Source organism: Mus musculus, chromosome 8 (assembly GCF_000001635.26).
Source record: "Mus musculus strain C57BL/6J chromosome 8, GRCm38.p6 C57BL/6J".
Lineage (NCBI taxonomy): Eukaryota > Metazoa > Chordata > Mammalia > Rodentia > Muridae > Mus > Mus musculus.
In genome coordinates this window covers 68339733-68358766 of record NC_000074.6, presented here as the reverse complement: position 1 = coordinate 68358766, position 19034 = coordinate 68339733, and the positions used below count along the sequence as shown (strand labels likewise).

Sequence of the window (19034 nt, the reverse complement as noted above, 5' to 3'; positions counted from 1 at the left end):
CCTAGCAGTCGAGTGCACGCCACAAAATTCAATAGCATGTTCTGTCCCCACAGGTGGATTTGACCTGGACATCAAAGGCTGGGGTGGTGAAGATGTGCACCTGTACCGGAAATATCTCCATAGCAACCTCATAGTGGTCCGCACACCTGTACGGGGACTTTTCCACCTGTGGCATGAAAAGCACTGTATGGATGAACTGACCCCTGAGCAGTACAAGATGTGCATGCAATCAAAGGCTATGAATGAAGCATCCCATGGGCAGCTGGGGATGCTTGTCTTCCGGCATGAAATAGAGGCTCATCTTCGCAAACAGAAGCAGAAAGCCAGCAGTAAAAAGACATGATCTCCTAGGCACAGATTAGCATAGACATTTAATTTTTTTTGCCTTTGGCAGTTGCTGAAGAAGTAGATGCAACAAAGAGCAACAAAGTATCTGACTGGTGAGGGAGAGATGAAAGAAGAGTCTCATCCCGGGATTCTGTTGGCTCCGTGTATGGTGACGCTGACTGTGTTTTCAGCAAATGATCTCTCTGGTTCCTGCTCACTGAAATATTCACAACCTCAGACCAGTTTTGTAGAACGTTTACTAGAATGAGATGCAAACACATTGAATTGGTTACATCAGAGGGCTTTGGTACTACCAGGACTACCAAAGTCTCAGACCAAGCAGAGGATCTATGTGAGAAATGGAGATCTCTGACATTAGCGTCCTCCAGGAGATAGTGAGCAAAATCAAAGGGCCCTGGAAACACACCATGGAAACTGTAATTTCCCCAGTATTAACCAAAAAAACAAAAAAACAAAACCACCACCACCAACAACAAAAAACCCTCTCTTTCCCATTATTGTTTAGTCATCTTTATTCTAAAAATGCACTTTTGTTTTTGCTTCTGAGTGTTATGCTTATTTAATTACCCATTTGCAAGCCTTAGTAGGAACATATTGTAGTATATACAATTCTATGATTTTTTAAAAAAGATTTTATTTTAGTTTTTGTTGTTTTTGTTGATTTGTCTACTTGAGACAGTCTTGTCACAGAGCCCGAGATAAACTTGAAATTATGATCCTCCTGCCTCTGAAGCCTGAGTGCTGAGATTAAAGGTGGGTGCCACCACAGCTGGCAAGAAGATACATGCAGAGGAGTGGGAGGAAATCCTCTAGTTGCAAGCTCCTGGAGATCTGATCTAAGGACTGGCCAATCTCAGACCACGCTAAGGCTATGTGTGGGGTTGGGGAGAGAAAGGTATCAAGAAACTATCTAAGACTGTCCAAAGAGGAACAATCAAACACTGGAGAAAGAAAAAGACACTTTCCTCTTCACAAAAAGGACACTAAGAAGCCCTTGGTATATTTACTAGAGAACATAATTTCTCCTCTGGAGAAGTGGGGACCACTTTCTTACCTGTTTGAATAAACCAAAGTTATGAACCAAACAATCACTTTTCAAAACAGGGTGCTCTTCTTGGTCTCTGGTTTGCATAAGAAGAAAACGCAGGAAATATATATCTAAATATATATTTTGAAAGACCAATCCGTTAATCTAGTGAGACGGAAGATTTTGCTACATTTCCATTCACTCCTGGCTATGTGGGAGCAACTTATTTTTAAAATAAGCAATGTTACTGATTGCTGGGACGTTTCTGAAGCATTTTCTTATAACTCCAAATTCTTTTTTTTTAAATAATAAAATCTGATTAACATTGAGTGGTTTCTACATCCATATGCAAACTATTTATTTATTAGCCAGCACCGGATGCATGAGCTGATCATCTCTCCTGTCTCTGTGCCTTCTGTCTGCCCACAGTGAACTCATTGTTGAAATGCTTCAAGAACACTCAAGCTGTGTGTTATAAAAAAAAAAAAAGGAAAAAGAGCATTGTATTGATTTGTACTGGTAGTTTATAAAATTTAATTAAAACACAAGACATGAATGGAAGGTGGCATTGCACAGCTAATAAAATCTGTGAATTTGATTTCTTTCCGTAATAGGATTGTGTGTCTTGAGTTTGGGGAAATTATTTTGTGCATAGATGCATAGATCAGGGCTTTCCAGTACTGGCACTGTTGACATTTGGAGCTTGATCACTTAGTGGGGGAGGGGAATGTACCATGCAAAATTCCTACCGTTCCTCTACATGCCGAATGTCAGGGGCATCTCCCCCTTGGCTTTTGACAACCAGAATGTCTCCAGTCATTGTCAAATACTTTAGTACAGGAACAGGAGCATGACCCCTGGCTGAGAACCTCTAGGACAGAATGAAAAATTTGGCATTTCACTTATGCTAATTTTACTTAGATGACATTGAAAAAAATGATTTTCGAAACCCCTTTACACGATGCCTTTGCAATCACATACTCTGGTGATTTTAGAGACTTCAGGGTCTGTGGCTGTTGTTTCCCAACAGTGGTCCTGATGGACTTGTGACTGAATCGTGCTGATCTTGTCACAGAGTCAGGGGGATTGCTGCTGTCTCACAAGAAGCGAGGCATCAAACAAATCAAGCAGGTCCAGATGTCTCTGGGTGTTGCCAGCCCTGGATGACTCCAGGGTAACCAGCATTTGATGCGTTCCCACTCTGTTACAGATGCCCAGGACACTGAATACAGTTTTTGATCGTTTCTTGAGACAAGGTCTCACTTGGTAGCCCAGAATGGACTGAAACGCACAGTGCTCCTTCTGCCTCGGACTCTCAAGTGCCTTGGCTATGGTTGTATACAAGCACAGCTGGCCATGAATTGATTTTAACAGTTGCTCAGGGAACTAGGAAGAGCACTTGGTGGGTAAAGTGAGCGCAAATCACCTCTAGCTCCCAAACTGAGAATATGGAAAGAAAAGACTGGAGTAAAGCTACTCTGGCTGAAACAGCATGAAAGGTGAAAAGACCTTTGTCTCAAAAATAAAGTGGAGAGCAGTGGAGCAAGACACCCAATGTGTGCACACATGGTGGGGACCCATAAGGAAGCACATTGTGTCCTATGATGATTTGAAAAGAAAGCTAATTTAAAGTTACTGAGGGAGCTCCGGAGCTCTGAAACTGTAAGCCAGCCCCAATGAAATGTTGTACTTACAAGAGTTGCCTTGGTCATGGTGTCTCTTCCCAGCGATAAAACCCTAAGACAATAACTAAAGAAGGTGGTACACATTCCCCCTGCACTGGTTTAAAGCTTAGCTTAGTTGCAGTTGCAGTTCCAGTTTGAAATGTCCCCAAAGGTTCATCTATTCAAAGCGTGGATGTCAGTGAATGGCATCTTGAATGATCCTGTTCCCTAAGGAGTCTCCAACTTCATTAATATATTCATACTTTGTGAATCGATACTTCATGCATTCATACTTTTATGGCGCTTATAATTTGATGGTAGTAGAAAGCTGGGAAGTCAGGACTTTGGAGGAAGAAGATCTAGCCCTGGTCCTCTGGACTCTTTGTAGCTTTCTTCACTTCAGGTCCATTTAGAGAGAAATCTAACCCCAACCTTATGTAAATGAAGGTCTGAGAGGCCTCACTTCACCTCAACAAAGGGCTGAAATGTAAACTTAGACATCAGAGGAAAGCAGAAATGAAACTGCATTGAAGAACTCAGGTATATGAATTACCTCCTGCAAAGAAAGGACACTTGACATGCGCCCAGCTTATCCAAGGCCCCTTCTAGGTTCATGGCTACTTACTCGATTCCTTGTCCCCATGTGTTGCCTGAGTAAGATTTTTGTTTGTTTCTTGAGACAATGGGCTCTCTCATTTTGTAGCCCAAGATGAACTGAAACTCAGTGTTCCTTCTGGCTCAGACTCTCAAGCAACTGGGTTTCAGTTGGGTATGAGTACACCTAGAAAACAAGGCAGTTATCTAATATACTTGAGGCCCCAATCGGGTACTACTATTGATTCTGTTGTGTGAGAGCTGCTAGCAGCTCTTTCCCTCTCTTTCATGGATGACAGAGTGAATCTTCAAAATCAGAGTATTTGCACTACAGTAACTGGCAGTTAATGTGACAGAGCAGGCCTCTCAACTTTGAGCCACCACCTCAGTCTAGCCTTTTGTTAAACATCTGGCAATCAATATTAATTCCAAGCAATATACTTCACACCCTTGTGCTAGAATTCTCCAGTCTTCTATTTTCCAGCTCATACAGAGCTAGCTGCTGGGTCCATAAGTGTGGACACCTTACCTTCGTCTAGCCTAGGTAAATGGCTCCCAGAATATTAAATCTTCATTTCAGGGGAAAAAAAACCTCTATTATTTTATCTAATCACACCAGGGCTTGGCCCATGTGGTAACTGTTCTGGCCTCTGCATTGAGACCACCGCTTGAAGCTTGCATGGTTTGAAATGCGTTACTCCGTGTCTCTGTGTATCTCAGTTTCTTCCTTTAGGATGACGAGCACAATCCTGTCTATAGGCTACAACTGTTTCAGAGTTAGATGAATCAATGCAGAAACAGTATTTTGGGCCTGGCCAGCACTTGGAATATGTTTACACACTGCCTCTGGACAGTGTTGGGCTTCTCAGTATACCCTAAACATCTCTAGCACAATCAGGGACCCAGTGTGGGCCATCCATTTGTGATTAGGAAACCACCACGGACTTTTGTCCTTTGTTTTGTTGTTCTGAGAAGTTTGTAAAAGAAAGCATGTAGTAGTAGTAGTAGTGTAACATATAATACATAGCTACCAACTTCAATTCCAGTAACCTAGGGCTGACGGGCAGCTAGGCAATACGCTCTTACATTCAGAATAATTTCCAAGGTGAGACAGAACATGGCTTCCATTTTCCAGGTGCTAACAATTGAGGCCAAGAACTGTTCAGGGATTGGCCCAGAAACTGACTCCAGGTCTTCATGTCATCATTCATCCTGGGACAACCTCCAGAAGGAAGGAATTTTTCTTTTTTCTTTCTTTTTTTTTTAATCCAGACCACGGAGCTCTTTTGTTCTCTCAGTTTCTTTTCTCTAGCCCCACAAAAGACACACAGAGGAGTGAAACTCACTGACACAGCAAGCTAGGAAGAGCTGCTCATCGCAGCCACCTGCATCACCACAGCTGCAATGTAATTATGAGCTGGGCTGGAGCTGTGTTTGAGACTGAAGCCTCAGGATCGGGCTTTTAATCAGGATCTCAAGAGGTGAGATTTAAAGACTGTTTCAGATGGGTCAGCGGAGGGGAACCTCGTGCTTGACGAGAGTGTTCCTGAGAGTTGGCTGATGAGATAATGACCTTGGGCAGTTTCTTAGGAGGGCAGGTGTGTTTTGCTCCTGTGCATATTGATGCCTGAGCTCGCCCGTGATTACGTTCTGGCTAGCTATGTATTATCATTCAAAGCTGTTTTTCCTGGCAAGACTCAGGATGTGTGGTTGCTGCCAAAAAGTTATGAGTTCTGTGCCAGTTGATTGGGGGGATTTAGGTTTTTCACAACACAGAGAATAAGTTATTTTCTGTCCACAAAGATACCTTTTAAAATGGCTACAGTGTTTTACTCAGTCTTTGAAGGTGCCCTCTGCAGAAGTCAATTCAGCATCCCGTGGGTCTTATCAGCTGGGAATTCTAGTAAGAAAGAGGACAGAGACCATGGAGGAGAGAATAGGAAGGGAGTCTATGGTGAATGTCACAGCATGGAAGGGCAGGACACCATTGCGGAGAGAAGCTGGGTCATACTCCTGCCTCCACTGTCCCCCAACATTGATCAGGGCCAGAACTGGAGAGGCACTCTGCTAGAACTAATGGATGGTCTATGAATCATTCTTCAACCATACTTGAGATTGAGGTAAGCACAGTGCTGCTGGTAGCTCCCTCTACCTCAGTTCGTGCACCTTCCAGGTCTACAACCAATCTCAGCCTCCAATCTAAAACCTACAAGAAGCAGCTGTCCTGTAGCCTCCCCCAGCCTTGAGCAGGCTGTCTCAGACCTGTTCTGCCCCTGTGACAGAGACCACCTAGGGTGGAGTCTTCTGACCTTGATAGGTCTGTGGTTCTGCCACCTGTGCCATTTCCTCCAAGACTCCCTCTAACTGCTGAGAGGCTGAACCTGTTCTCCTGACAAAACGAGATCCTGGCGTGGTGGGGGATGGGACCCCCCCCCCATTTATAAGCTCAGACTCTTAAATAAACTTTGGGCCTTGATCAGTATCTTTGTCTTGGTCTCGTTATTTCTCTCGCCATTTTCTCCCATGCAGCCCCAGCCTCCCTTTCAGGAACCCAGTTCGTGTAGCTGCAGGTGGCTACATTGTCCACTGGGGCCTCAAAGGCCATTTGAAATGCATTTAAAATTTTGAAATAAAGACAAAACAAAACATAGGATATCACCCAAATTAAATTTAAACCATACCTGAAGGAGGTTTTTTTGTTTATTTATTTTTTATATAGACCCCTGCAACTGATCACAAGCAGAGCCATATACCAGATGACGCTCACTGTGTGTTCATGGGGGCGGGGGGGTGGATCAGGAATAGCCAGAGTAGTATGGGTAAGAAGCTTGTGCAGATCTCTGTCACACCATTTGAGAAAGACCTCCAAGGAGAGGGTTGTTGTGGTATGGCTGTTTGGCTGTTGTGGTATAGTGCTAGGGTGGGGATGTTACTAGGATTTTGACTTGGTGGGAAGTTTTTGAAGTGGAGCAACTTTTCAGTGGAGGAATATACACAGCTGATGTAGATGGATTTGTGCAATAGACCAAATCTGCCCCATTAGCACAGGTGATTCTTGACACCACCTGACCTAACAGAGAGACAGGTGAGCATATTCCAAATTCATAAGTTCCCTTCCTAATCAAAAAAGGAGATGTTAAGGTAGGGGGTTGATTAGGAATTTCTATACCACTTGGTCAATTGACAACTACCAATTCGGAGATAAAAGATGGCTACCTTGAGGTTAAAATAACTAGGAAAATATCCCTCCCTTTCTATGCCATTTCAAACTCATGCTAACTGATCCACTTCTCCTTAGGTCAAGTAGCTGGTGGCACACGCCTTTAATCCCAGCACTTGAGAGGCAGAGGCAGGCAGATTTCTGAGTTCGAGGCCACCCTGGTCTACAGAGTGAGTTCCAGTATAGCCAGGGCTATACAGAGAAACCCTGTCTTGAAAAACCAAAAAAAAAAAAAAAAAAAAAAAAAAAAAAAACCACATTATTAATTATATCCTCAGCACTTTCCCTTGTCCCCTTAAAATAGTTCCTCAAACTCCAGGAAAGTGGCCATTATGATGCACGGCCCATTGGTTACATAAGCTGAGTTAATAAAGAAACCCTCACAAGGAGTGGGCACACTTATGAGAGCTTTTGTTGTGTTGGGCACTTAACTTTTTTCTAATCTTTGGAGCCCAAGTGACTTCAGTAACTCATTTTAGAAGTAAGAGTTCATTCAGGTATAGCAAAATGCTTGTTTCTATGATTACACATGGCTAATTGATGATAGAGTCAAGACACAACCCCAAGCCTGCTGGGCTTTCCTTCTGTTATGTCAAGCTACTTCATTGTCCAACAATACATTTTTATCATATGTTAAGGGAAAAATTCATCCTGTAAGGCCCTTGATAGTTTTTAATCTTGAGCAACAGAGGTAAGCCTCTGCACAGAGAGGCAAATTATTCACCATCCTGCACACTAACTTCAAGTGTGACTGTAGAGTGTCACAGAAGAGCATAGAACTAACATGGCAGGAAATCCAGTCTCCCCATCCACACAGTGAGAGATGAGCAGCTCTCTCCTAAGACACAGCAAAAAGAAAGGATGGATGGAATGAGAAGACTGTGAAAATAGATATGGAAGGAAAAACAGAGCATGGCTTATAGATATTCCTCAAGAACAGGAATGAACAATCTAAACAAAAATATTAAAGATGTAGTTAGGGAAAAGCTCCAATTAAGAAGGGGAAAGCTGAACTCTAAGACATGCACACATAATGCATTCTGAATACAATCATTTACTTTGTTCTCCACAAAACCTGAAGCAAGGAAGTTTCAAGGATATATGCATGCTATTATATAAATATCTACTGTGTATCCTAAACTCAAAATAGTGAAAGCCACAGACTACATATGTGAGAGGGCCACAGATATGCCCAGATTCTAGTGCACTGAAAGGGATACCTATATAGAAACAAGACACTGCAACCATTTAGGCCACAAAGCATTACTTACTGTCCTCTGCTTCAGTTCCTGCCTTGACTTCTTTCAGCAATTGATTATTATTTGGATGTGTAAACAAAGTAAATCTTTTTCTCCTCCAAGTTGCTTTTGGTCTTGGTGTTATCGCACCAATAGAAAGCAGACTAGAATAATGACTAGTGGTCTCTTTGGTCATTTTTGGTCTTGATTGTTCCGGTGTTCTTCCTTAGCCTGGATAAGATTTGACTAACACTTCTTGGCCTGGCTTGCCATGTCCATAAAAGTCTGAGATGTCTGTAGCCTGGAGTTTCCAGACTCTTACTGGCAAGAATCGCTGGGCCCGTGGTGGTACACCCTTTAATCCCAGCACTTGGGAGGCAGAGGCAGGCGGATTTCTGAGTTCAAGGCCAGCCTGGTCTACAAAGTGAGTTCCAGGACAGCCAGGGCTATACAGAGAAACCCTGTCTTGAAAAAAAAAAAAAAAGAAAGAAAGAAAGAAGGAAAGAAAAAGGAAAAGAAAGAGAAAGAAAGAAGGAAAGAAAGAAAGAAAGAAAGAAAGAAAGAAAGGAAGGAAGGAAGAAAGGAAGAAAGAAAGAAAGAGAGAAAGAAAGAAAGAAAGAAAGAAAGAAAGAAAGAAAGAAAGAAAGAAAGAAGCAAACAAACAAGAATCAATGTGGGCAGGGACTAGCACTTGGCTTCAGCCCAACACACAAGTGTCCCTCAGAATTTCAAATATTCCTCCTGGCCATTGTATCACTGAGCACTAGACAGTTTATTCCTCTGCATGTTTAGAACCTGTAAGATAAAACACTACAGAAGTCAAGGGTACTCCTCTTGGTAATATATCAGGTTAACTGGATTGAGATGTTTCTTAATCTTCTTTCAGTCGCTAAACACAGATACATTTGGACACAGCCATAATTATTGCCTACAATACAATTTTAGGCAGAGGATGATGCTGGTATCTCAAATGTCTTCAAAATTATCAGTGATTAAAGGATACTTTTGACTTATTCCACTGAGTAACAGAACGCAGATCTGTATGCTTTCAGAGCTAGAGGAACAATAAAGGTCCTTCAGTTAAAAGACCATTCCTGTGCAGTAAAACTGAGGATTGAATAGTGTGGTGGTTGACTGTGCTTGGCCCATGGTCTTATTGGAATAGGTGTGGTCTTGTTGGAGGAAGTGTGTCACTATGCGGGTGGGCTTTGAGGCTTCTATGCTCAGGCTCTGCCAAATAAGGAATGAGAGCTTCCTCTCTGACTTACTGTGGAGGAAAGTGCCCTTCTGCCAGTGATTCCTGCCATGATGATAATAGACTGCACCTCTGAAACTGTAAGCCAGCCCCAGTAAAGTGTTGTCCTTTATAAGAGTTGCCATCGTCATGATGTCTCTTCACAGAAGTGAAGAAACCCAAACTAAGACGGATAGTGTGATGCTTCATCTTGTCAATTTGATTGGATTTAGGTTCGCTGTGGGAAAACACCTCTGGATATGCTTGTGAAAGTGTTTCCAGAAGGAATTAGCCAAAGAGGGAAACCCTACCCTGAATGTGGGCAATGCTATTCCATGGGCTGGGATCGCAGACTGAATAAAAAGGAGAGAGCTGTCATCTCTCTCTACTTCCTAAATATGGGTTCTATGTGACTAGCTGCCGCACCACCTCCCACGGTCCCTTCCCATGTGATGGACCACGAGTTCACACCATGAGCCAAAGTCAACCCTTCCTTCCTTAAGTTGCTTTTGTCAGGTACTTTTGTCACTGCAGTGAGGAAAGTAACTAACATAGTTAGGTAAAGTGCCTATTCAAAATAATTAGGGAAAAGTGGAGAGAGATGGGAACAGCTCAGAGATTCTGAGCCATGTTACAACAAAGTGAAATGGCAGAGACTCATAGAAATTTAACAATACAATGGAATATTTCAAGAAGCAATTGACTGAGTGCACATTAGCCTCTACTTTGGTACACTGTGTTTGGAATGAGTGAGTCACACAAAGGACAGACTGCAGTGCCATCTACATTAGTTAAAAGACAAAGTAAAAAGAAATGCTTAGCTATGGGCAAAGTAACTTCCTCCCAGGCAAAAGTGACTCACAGATGCCCTCCCTGCTCAGCAGAGGTTGGCCTCCCCTCACTGAGGCTGGTCTAGGAATGGATTTAGAGGTTTTGATTTAAGGATGATGCAGGTAGGAGATTACTTGCTGAATAAATCTGTGTCCCAGGGCTAGCCAGCATTACTCGGGGTCTTATTCCTATATCCTACTTTTATTTCCTCTTGAGGGTGCACACTGTGCAGCAAGAAACAAATCCATGCAACTCGTGCAGGACACATGGTTACATAAACTATTGCACTAGTTTTCTGAGGCTGCTGTAAAAAGTTGCCATCTATTCGGTGATTTCGAGGTTTATTATCTCACATTTCTAAATCCCTGAAGGCTTAAATAAAGATGCAAATGAACAAAGCCATGCTTCCTAATAGAGTCCTAGGGAGAGTCTGGGCCTGGGCCGTACTGCCTTTCATAATCCCCGCCATACCCTGCCCTACACCACTCTACTCTCTGTTTCTGTGGTCCTTTAACCTCCATCCTCATGTTTGTCTTTTTTCTTTATCTTTCTCCCTTATACAGATGCAACTCATTAGATTTGGAGCCTATCTTACTTATCTTTTCTGCACAGATCCTATTTCTCTATCAGTTCATACTCAGATACAGAAGGGTCAGGACTTCATGTATATTTGGTGTGGGACACAATTCATCCCTCAATAGGTGGTATCCAAACCACTCACTTATTCAGTTCTTCTCTTGGAATCAGGACCACACAAGTCCTTACATGGCCACGCACAGTATCTTTTATATTTACTTTCAGATGGGGGGGGGGGGGAGTAGAGAAGAATGAAGAAACAAACCCTAAGATTACTCACGCGTCTTAGTTAGGGTTTCCAATGCTGTGAAGAGACACCATGACCAAGGCAACTCTTTAAAGAAAAACATTTAATTGGGGCTGGCTTACAGCTTCAGAGTTTCAGTCCTTTATAATCAAGGCAGGAGCGCGGCATTTTCCAGACAGGAATGGCAGAGGAGGAGCTGAGAGTTCTGCATCTTCTTCCGAAGGGAACCAGAAGACTGAATCTCTCAGGCAGCTAGGAGGAGGGTCTCAAAGCCCACCCCCACAGTGACACACTTCTTCCAACAAAGCCACACCTCCTCCAACAAGGCCACACCTCCTAATACTACCACTCCCTGTGGGCCAAGCATATTCAAACCATCACACTCAGGGTTACTGTCACAATAAAACCTTTGGTTGGTTGGTTGGTTTTTTTCATATGTGGTAAGTCTCTCATCTCAAGTTTTGAAACTTGTCTTTCAATTTACACTTGGGTCTTTCTCTTCTGTCTTCTATAACCTCACTCCAACAGACACAGAAAGGGTGGTCTTTTGAAGATAATCTCATCCCTCAGTGGGGACATTTTTCCACCATTCTAAAAGCAAGATAAAAATTTATACACACAGAATACTGAGACCTTTGAGTGAATAACAAAAAGGGAGTGTGTAGATCATGAAATTGTTCACTTGTTCTTTTAAAATAACATCTTAATTGCTAAAAAGATTTCAGTGTACCCTTGTCCTTTTTATCTTATATACATCATCATGGTCATATCCTTCAAGGTCCTATCCTTCATATTAGGATGTTGCAAATGTGGGTACCTTCCCCCTTTTCCTTTCAGAATGAGGATGAGAGAGAGGTAACACCCCCTTAAACTGAATCCAGCATTTATGCAGAAGAGAGGTTTCAATGAAGACCTCAGACGTTGTTCACTGTTGGCTCTGTCACAGAGAGATTTTGGCATCACACACAAATGTCCATCTCAGAGGTGTCTGTCCAGAGGGGAAACCAGCTGGAAGTTGGAGGCTGATCTGGATGAGAGTTGTCACTGGAAGAGCTCCAGGTAGTCGGGCAGCTTGTCTTGTTGACCACAGGGGTACAGAAGGAGTTCCTTCCCCAGAGAGGTTATGGGCTCCTCCTGTCAATCAAAGCACAGGGCCATGAGGCAGCTATGTGGTAGACGTTCATGCTGCTCCTTAGGGGAGATCACTCCTCTACCCTGGGTTTATGCATACCTAGATTGGCTTATGACAATACTAAAAGAGATTTCCCTCCTTTCAGTTTCCCTGTCCTACTGAAGCCCAAGTTCTAGCATAGGAACACCCTCAGATATGCTCAGAATATACATCTCTAGTATTCTCAGCTCCCGTGGGATATCTCTGAGTATGCCAGGTGGATATGAGAAAGGAAATACAATTAAAACCCCTTGTTACCAGCAGAAATTATGTGCTACCACCATCCCTTTGCTCAAGGGTACTTGAGCTATATCCCTAGTCAGGCCTTTCTTTGTTATATATTTATTTTCTTTGTTTGTTTCTTTGTTATATATCTATATTCTTTGTTATATATCTATAGGACAATAATTCCTAGTGTGAATTAAACATATGATTGGATTCACCTTGTGATATTCCACCAAATCTGCCAGTGTAGCATGCTGCAGCTGGTCCACACCCAGGAAGCTGTAAGAGTTGGCAGATGCATCTATAAGGAAATGTTTGCAGCCTTCCTCAGACAGGTAGGACAGGGCATAGCCCTTGATCTTTTCACTGACTCGAATCAAAAAACTTCCCGGCACACCTGTGCTCAGAAGTTCATTTGCTTTCTTCAGTGTGAGAATCCCTGTGGGAAAGGGAGAAAAAGTCATATCAGTCAAGTCCCTACAAAGTACTCCTCTGTTGCCCCTCCCTATATGAATTAGAGTTTACGAAAATCAGAATTAAATTCCATGTATATCTTGAAGTCTTTGGGAATCAGAACAAAACAAAACTCCTGTTATTTGGTTACTGGACAAACACAAAACAAATGGATAGTTCATCAACTTGACCCAAAACTAGAATGACATTGAAAGAAGGATCCTCAGTTGAAGAATCACCTTCATCAGACTGGTTTGTGGGCTTGTCTGTAAGAGCATTTTCTTAGTTAATGATTGATATGGGAGCCCTCTGTGGGTGGCACCACCCCTGGCAGGTGAGTTGTGTAAGAAACCAAACTGAGCAAGCCAGTAAGCAACAGTCCTCCTTGCTCCAGCTTCAGTTCCTGCCTCCAGGTTCCTGCTATGAGTCCCTACCCTTTCTTCTTTCAGTGATGTACTGTGGTTTGGGAGTTACAAGCTGGAATAAATCCTTTCTTCCCCAAGTTGCTTTTGATAAGTATTTTATCATAGCAACAGAGAAACAAACTAGAGCAGATAGTCAAAGAACTGTATTTCCAACACAGTTTCACTTAGAGACCCATGTGGGTCAACACAGGTTGTCTACCACTTAGGAAGGTCTAGTAGGTTGTCCTAAGGATGATGCGGGGATTTTTCACTTCCAACTTGAACTTCTATGTTCTCGTAGGGCCACCACTGTTTATCAGCGAGAACTCTGGGAAGTGATCTGACTTGGTTTAAAATAGTAGTTCTTGAACAGAATCACATGGGACATTAAAGCACAACTGTTATGAATTTGAAGTGATTTGCACAGAGAATGAACTGAAGGGTAAAATCAACCCAGAATGTGGGTAACACTATCTCATTGGCTAAAGGATGAGATGGAACAGAAGGAGAAAGAAGAGAGGTAGTAGAGAGCTAGAGTTCTCTTTTCTCCACTTCCTGATGCAGGATGATGTTACTAGTCTCCCCCACACATTTCCCATGGCAGTGTTTCCAGGTCCATCATGATGTGAAGAGCCTTCATCTCTTGTTCCCACATTAGTTTTAAGTTCCTTCTACAAGAATGAGCAGGTGTGTACATGTGATGGCATGTGAGTAGTTTCCTGATATATATGAATTTCTTAAAAGAAAGTCCTTCTGGAAAATTATGACAAAACCTGTGCTAAGAGCATTTTCCCCTAAAACTCAGTGATACAGTAAACATAAACCAAAGTGCCTACAAGCCTTCTAACCTCTGCAACCATAGCCCATTACACAAGATATTAGCACTATCTAATCTCCTAAGACACTCAAACACAATAAAATGATTTTGTAGTAAACCCCAGGTCATAATGCAATCTCCATGCACACCACAGGGGTGGAGGCAGGCTCAAAGATGAGAACCATGCAGAGCAGACTGGGTTGTGCAAGACGGTAGTTTCTTCCTATTTTCTTAGCCGGGTAATTCAGTTTCCTTCGCACACTCTCTTGCATCTAAAAACCTAGGTTAATGTAGTAGATGCTTCACAGAAGCCCTTGGGGTCAAGTGCAGTGGATACCTTTGAGGAGCCATGGCTACTGCCAGGCTCATGAGAACTTTTCCTGTATAAGACACGTGAGAGTTCTTGAGGACAAGGCCAGGCCCCACAGTCAGGTACTTATCAGCATGGTATGACCTTACAGACTTTGGATTTTTCCTGTGCATGGCTCTAAGAATTATGAAAGATGTGGCTTCATCCTACTTCTCAATTCATGACACTTTAGGGCTGCCACCAGGGATTAGCCATCTTTACACACTGTAAAAGAGACAAGCAATCTGAAGTCCTGGGAGGGCTCCGTGATGGCAGAAGAAGTGAATGTCAGATTTCTTTTATTTATTTTGTTGGTTTGTTTGTATTTTAGAGATAGCATCTCTTTTCGTAGCTATGGCTAGCCTGGAACTCACAGAGATCTGTCTGCCTTTGCTATTATTAAAACCATTTGCCACCATGCCTAGCTAGATTTCTTTTATTCAGTAAGTTTAATAGGATAGATTTCTACCAGGAAAATGGCCTACATATTTTAATTTGGTTAGAAATTAACAGAAGAATGTGAGAGATATCACTGCATGAGGTCCCATGGCCAGAAACTAGGCCCAAAGGGCTGAGGAGCAGCTGCAGCTGAAATGTTTACGAGTGTGAACACTTGTGCAGGCCCATTGGGGAAACCAGAAGAAAGTATCCCACACACTCCTCTCTGCGTAATGATGGGGTTTGGATACTTCTATAGCAAGGCCATGAAACAGAGCATCCTGCAGTGAGGGAAATGTCCTCTTTGTTGGCCAGGTGATTGCTGCCAGCCACAAGTATTTAGTGAGACCTAAACTAGAGCTGGTATGCCTGTGGACTCAAATTTTAGTTTTACTTTATTCAGTTACTTGACATGTGTGGTCAATAGCTACTGCACTGCATTGTGTGATTTTCAGACCTTGACTTCTGCCTAGAAGAAATGAACAGACCCCAAGAGATTCACAGTGATTTGAAAACTCCAGCAAGCCTCTATTAAAAAGCCAAAGGGCAGAGAGTACTCCACAGGAAGAAATCAGGAGGAAGATCATTCCCACAGCACCTTCTGGAAAATTCCTACTCAATCTGCAAACAGAGAGTATGAGGCATTTTTATGCCTCCTGGGCTATTTACTCTGAACTTGCAGAGCACCTGACTCCCACAACCTCTGTGTGCTTATGTGGTCTCAGAGGTGTGGGCTCACGTACAGCGTATTCCATAAGGACCACCTTGCCCTTCGACCCAGTTACTTATGACCTCCTAGCAATCAGGCAGCTCCCTCACTGACATACTTTATATATTCAGCTGGAAAAGACCTAACTAACTGATTTCATCTCACGATGGACACTTCTATGAAGCTTCAGGATTGTTAGAGTCAGGGGATGTGTGTCCTGTGTGAACTGCCACTGGCTGCTCAACTCTACAACCTACTTACTATATTTAGAAAATATATGTTTGGGTTAAATGAAAGATTACCACATAATAATGTAATCTGCTTCATTGAGCCTTTAAAGCAATCCTACAAAGGGGCAATATTATTACTCCGAAAGAAGCTTCAGTTGGATGGCGAGGTAACTTAGGGGTAGAGAGTACTTACAAAGAACCATAAATTGCATTCCCAGTACACACATGAGTGACAAACATTTGTAACTCCAAGTACCCATATGGAAGTCCCAGGTGATCTGAAACTCTCTCCTGGCCTTGGGCACCAGGTATGCATGTGATGCAAATACACATATGCGGGAAACACTCATATAGATGAAATAAAAATAACTATTTTTTAAATGTCTCCAAGTGTGTTCACAGAGAACCACATAACATGATAGGATCCTTATGTATGTCAAGATAAGTGTGCCTTTAGCTCTAGGCCTTGAGCTCAGAGCCAAACTCCTACACACTCAACCATGATCCCTCCTCTTGTGGTGGAACAATGTGCTTTTGTTTATATCTCACCTTTTATTTAATCTTCAAAGTTTTCTAAGTAAGGAGAACTGGTACTATCATCACCCTCACTTTGTAGCCAAGCAAGCTAATTGGGGAAAGTCAAAGCCAACATTGCAGAATCATGGTCTGGTCCAGGTCCTCAGCTCTGGTATTTTGCTTTTTAACTCACTGTGCTTGTGAACTTTTCCAAATATACATTTTTCTAAGAGATGTTCAGATCTACCCTGAGCAATTTACAGAAGGTGTATTCTTTTGAAATGTTGAGTGTGGTCGACCTGGGCATACAGATCCTATTAGTGTGTGTTATTTCCCTCTCTCTTATGTTCAGGGTTTGTGTTCTGAGGACCAGCAGCCCTAGATACTTCGGGCTACACTTGGGGCTGCCTCAGTGCTACAGGACATTGTAGCCACTGCAGAGCTTTCCAAAGTCAGGCTACTGCAGATCACCAGTGTCCTGGGCTGCCCTCCAATGCTTTGCCTGGCACCGGCCTCCCTGTTTTTCTATCTGTGCTATACTTCTGCCTTTGTGTTTCCCCAAAATATATAAAAGGAGAGACTGTTAGAAAAATAGTATTTGCAAAGTGACATGTCTCCACTGTTAAGGTACCTCAGAGTCTCACATGCAAATCTACCTGTAGCATAGGATAAGGAGTAACTGTATCCTAGAAGTTACTTCCATCTCCAATGGCACCTAGAGTCTTTGCCAATCTCTCCTACTACTCCATGCATTTTCAACTCCTCCTGCAGTTAAGGGTGGTATTTCCTGAGATGCTCTAGAACCTGCCCCAAATTCCAGCTACGAGGAGGTGAACATGACCAGAGCTTTTCAAATATTATCCCAACATTTCTCTTGTAGTTAAAGAACTAGAATTCTTATCATTATTCATTCTCATTCACTCTCTTGATGGCTGCACATATTACCTGACATTCATTGTGCACCTCACACAGTCTTGAGTATTCTGTATCTATTAAAAGATTTGATTCTTAGTCATTACCTGCATCATACAGAAAAGTGACAGAAGCACAGAAGTTAGGTCATGTGACCAAAGCCACATGGCTGACTGCTGGAGTCTGAGATATAAAGCCATGCAGCCAACCCCATATGTGTTCTCTTATCCACTACTTGTTTCTTTGAGTTTTTTTCCCCCTGACATAAAGAAATGGTGTCCAACATCATAGGGTTGTAGCAGGAGATATTATAAGAAAGCATGTGCTGACCAAGAAAAGTTGAAGGACAAAGCTCACGATTTCTTCAATGGTTTAGCGTGCACGCGCGCGCGCGCACACACACACACACACACACACACACACACACACTCACACAACTGGCATTCTGGACACTTGTAACTCAAGTGCATCATTTACAAAAGTGAAGATTTTGAAATCCAAGGTCTGCTCTATTCTCACCACTAATAGAAATCAGAGTAACATCGTTCTAGCAAGTTCATGGCACTGAGTTGTTGATGAGAAAGATCAGAATTCTTCCAGAAAAGAACACCTGTACACAACATTCTGTGCAGGAGCATGAGAACATCCCTGTGTAGCTCTAGCCTCTTTCTGTTTCATTTTCTACCGTTCAGAAGTCTGAACAAACATAAGGTATGTAATTAATAGAGAACTATAGATAATCATGAAATGCGCCTTGTTACTAATGTAAGCAAGGTTTACACGTAAATAGGAGCATTGCTGGTTCCTCCAAGGGCACATAGCAACCACCAGAGATCACCAGGCTTCCTGTTGCCCTCTCTGTCATACACTGTGGTGACATAGTTTTGCTTCTGGTCACAGTCTAGTTGCTTCATGAAATGTGTGTGTCCTAGATGTGCTGACATATGATGCAAACCATTGCGTGAGACTTAGCCACAGGCTTTGGGATGTCACACACGTCAGTGATTTGTGCTTGGAAGACAGCTACATGAAAAAAAAATCCCTTTGTGAAAGGTGAGAAAAATTTGATGTCCTGAAATTAAAAACTCGCTCCTCTGAAGCCAGATGGGTTACTAATGGGCACTGAGGTGTATCTATGAGTCTATTAACGATGTCAGTTGCCTACACTCAACTGCAGGGATTCTTATCCCCACACAAAAGATGCTGTGGAGGATGGCAAAGGCTGGGGAAATAGAGAAAAGCACAGGACATCATCTTGATAGCTATCTATAGGCAACTTGAATTCCAGAGATAACTACTCCCACAACAAAAATTTTAAAAATGAAAAAAAAAATTAACAGCCAAAGAGAATGAGGCAGAGAGATGTGTCAAAATAGAAGCAATGCAAACATCTAATGATCCAATCATGTCAAAGCCCACTGAAAGTATAGGGATTTGTTTTTGGAGTGGTATCTGATATAAACTACTGAGACTACATATCTAATTGTGCCAAATCAGCAAAAGACATCCACAAGGAATAAACAAGGATGGAATTGTTTCATTGAGCCCAGTTATATCCTATTTGGCAAGTGTTAATGGCATTTCAAAAACTAGTGATCAACCAGATATTCGAAACAAGTATGTGAGTGAAAGTATCTATCAGCAAAGGCTGCTGGGAAAACCCTAAACTCGAAAGGTGTTCTCATCATCATTTGTCTTTCTATACTCCAATCTCTGGCAGTTTCTAAGATTCCCTACACTGCTACCATTTTGTCCCTTTAAGAGAGGTGAGAAAATGTTGGTAGAATGAAGAAGTCAACTTGCAGGTAAAACTTCAAACTTGAGTTGTGTT

General features: G+C 42.4%; 2 protein-coding genes across 12 annotated transcripts in view; one reads left to right on the top strand and one right to left on the bottom strand.

The window, feature by feature from the left end:
• Csgalnact1 (chondroitin sulfate N-acetylgalactosaminyltransferase 1) overlaps nt 1–1986 on the top strand; it is a 378841-nt gene extending 376855 nt beyond the window's left edge. For all 10 annotated transcript variants that reach the window (XM_006509628.4, XM_006509627.4, XM_006509625.4 and 7 more), the window contains one exon: nt 54–1986. In XM_006509628.4, coding sequence (XP_006509691.1) covers nt 54–343 — 290 coding nt within the window. In that variant the 3' untranslated portion in view covers nt 344–1986. The remainder of the gene's footprint in view (nt 1–53) is intronic.
• Nucleotides 1987–11062: 9076 nt separating this feature from the next.
• Sh2d4a (SH2 domain containing 4A) overlaps nt 11063–19034 on the bottom strand; it is a 71177-nt gene continuing 63205 nt past the window's right edge. For both annotated transcript variants that reach the window (NM_028182.1, XM_006509751.3), the window contains exons 8-9: nt 12594–12814; nt 11063–12113 (exon numbers count right to left, since the gene is read on the bottom strand). In NM_028182.1, coding sequence (NP_082458.1) covers nt 12021–12113; nt 12594–12814 — 314 coding nt within the window. In that variant the 3' untranslated portion in view covers nt 11063–12020. The remainder of the gene's footprint in view (nt 12114–12593; nt 12815–19034) is intronic.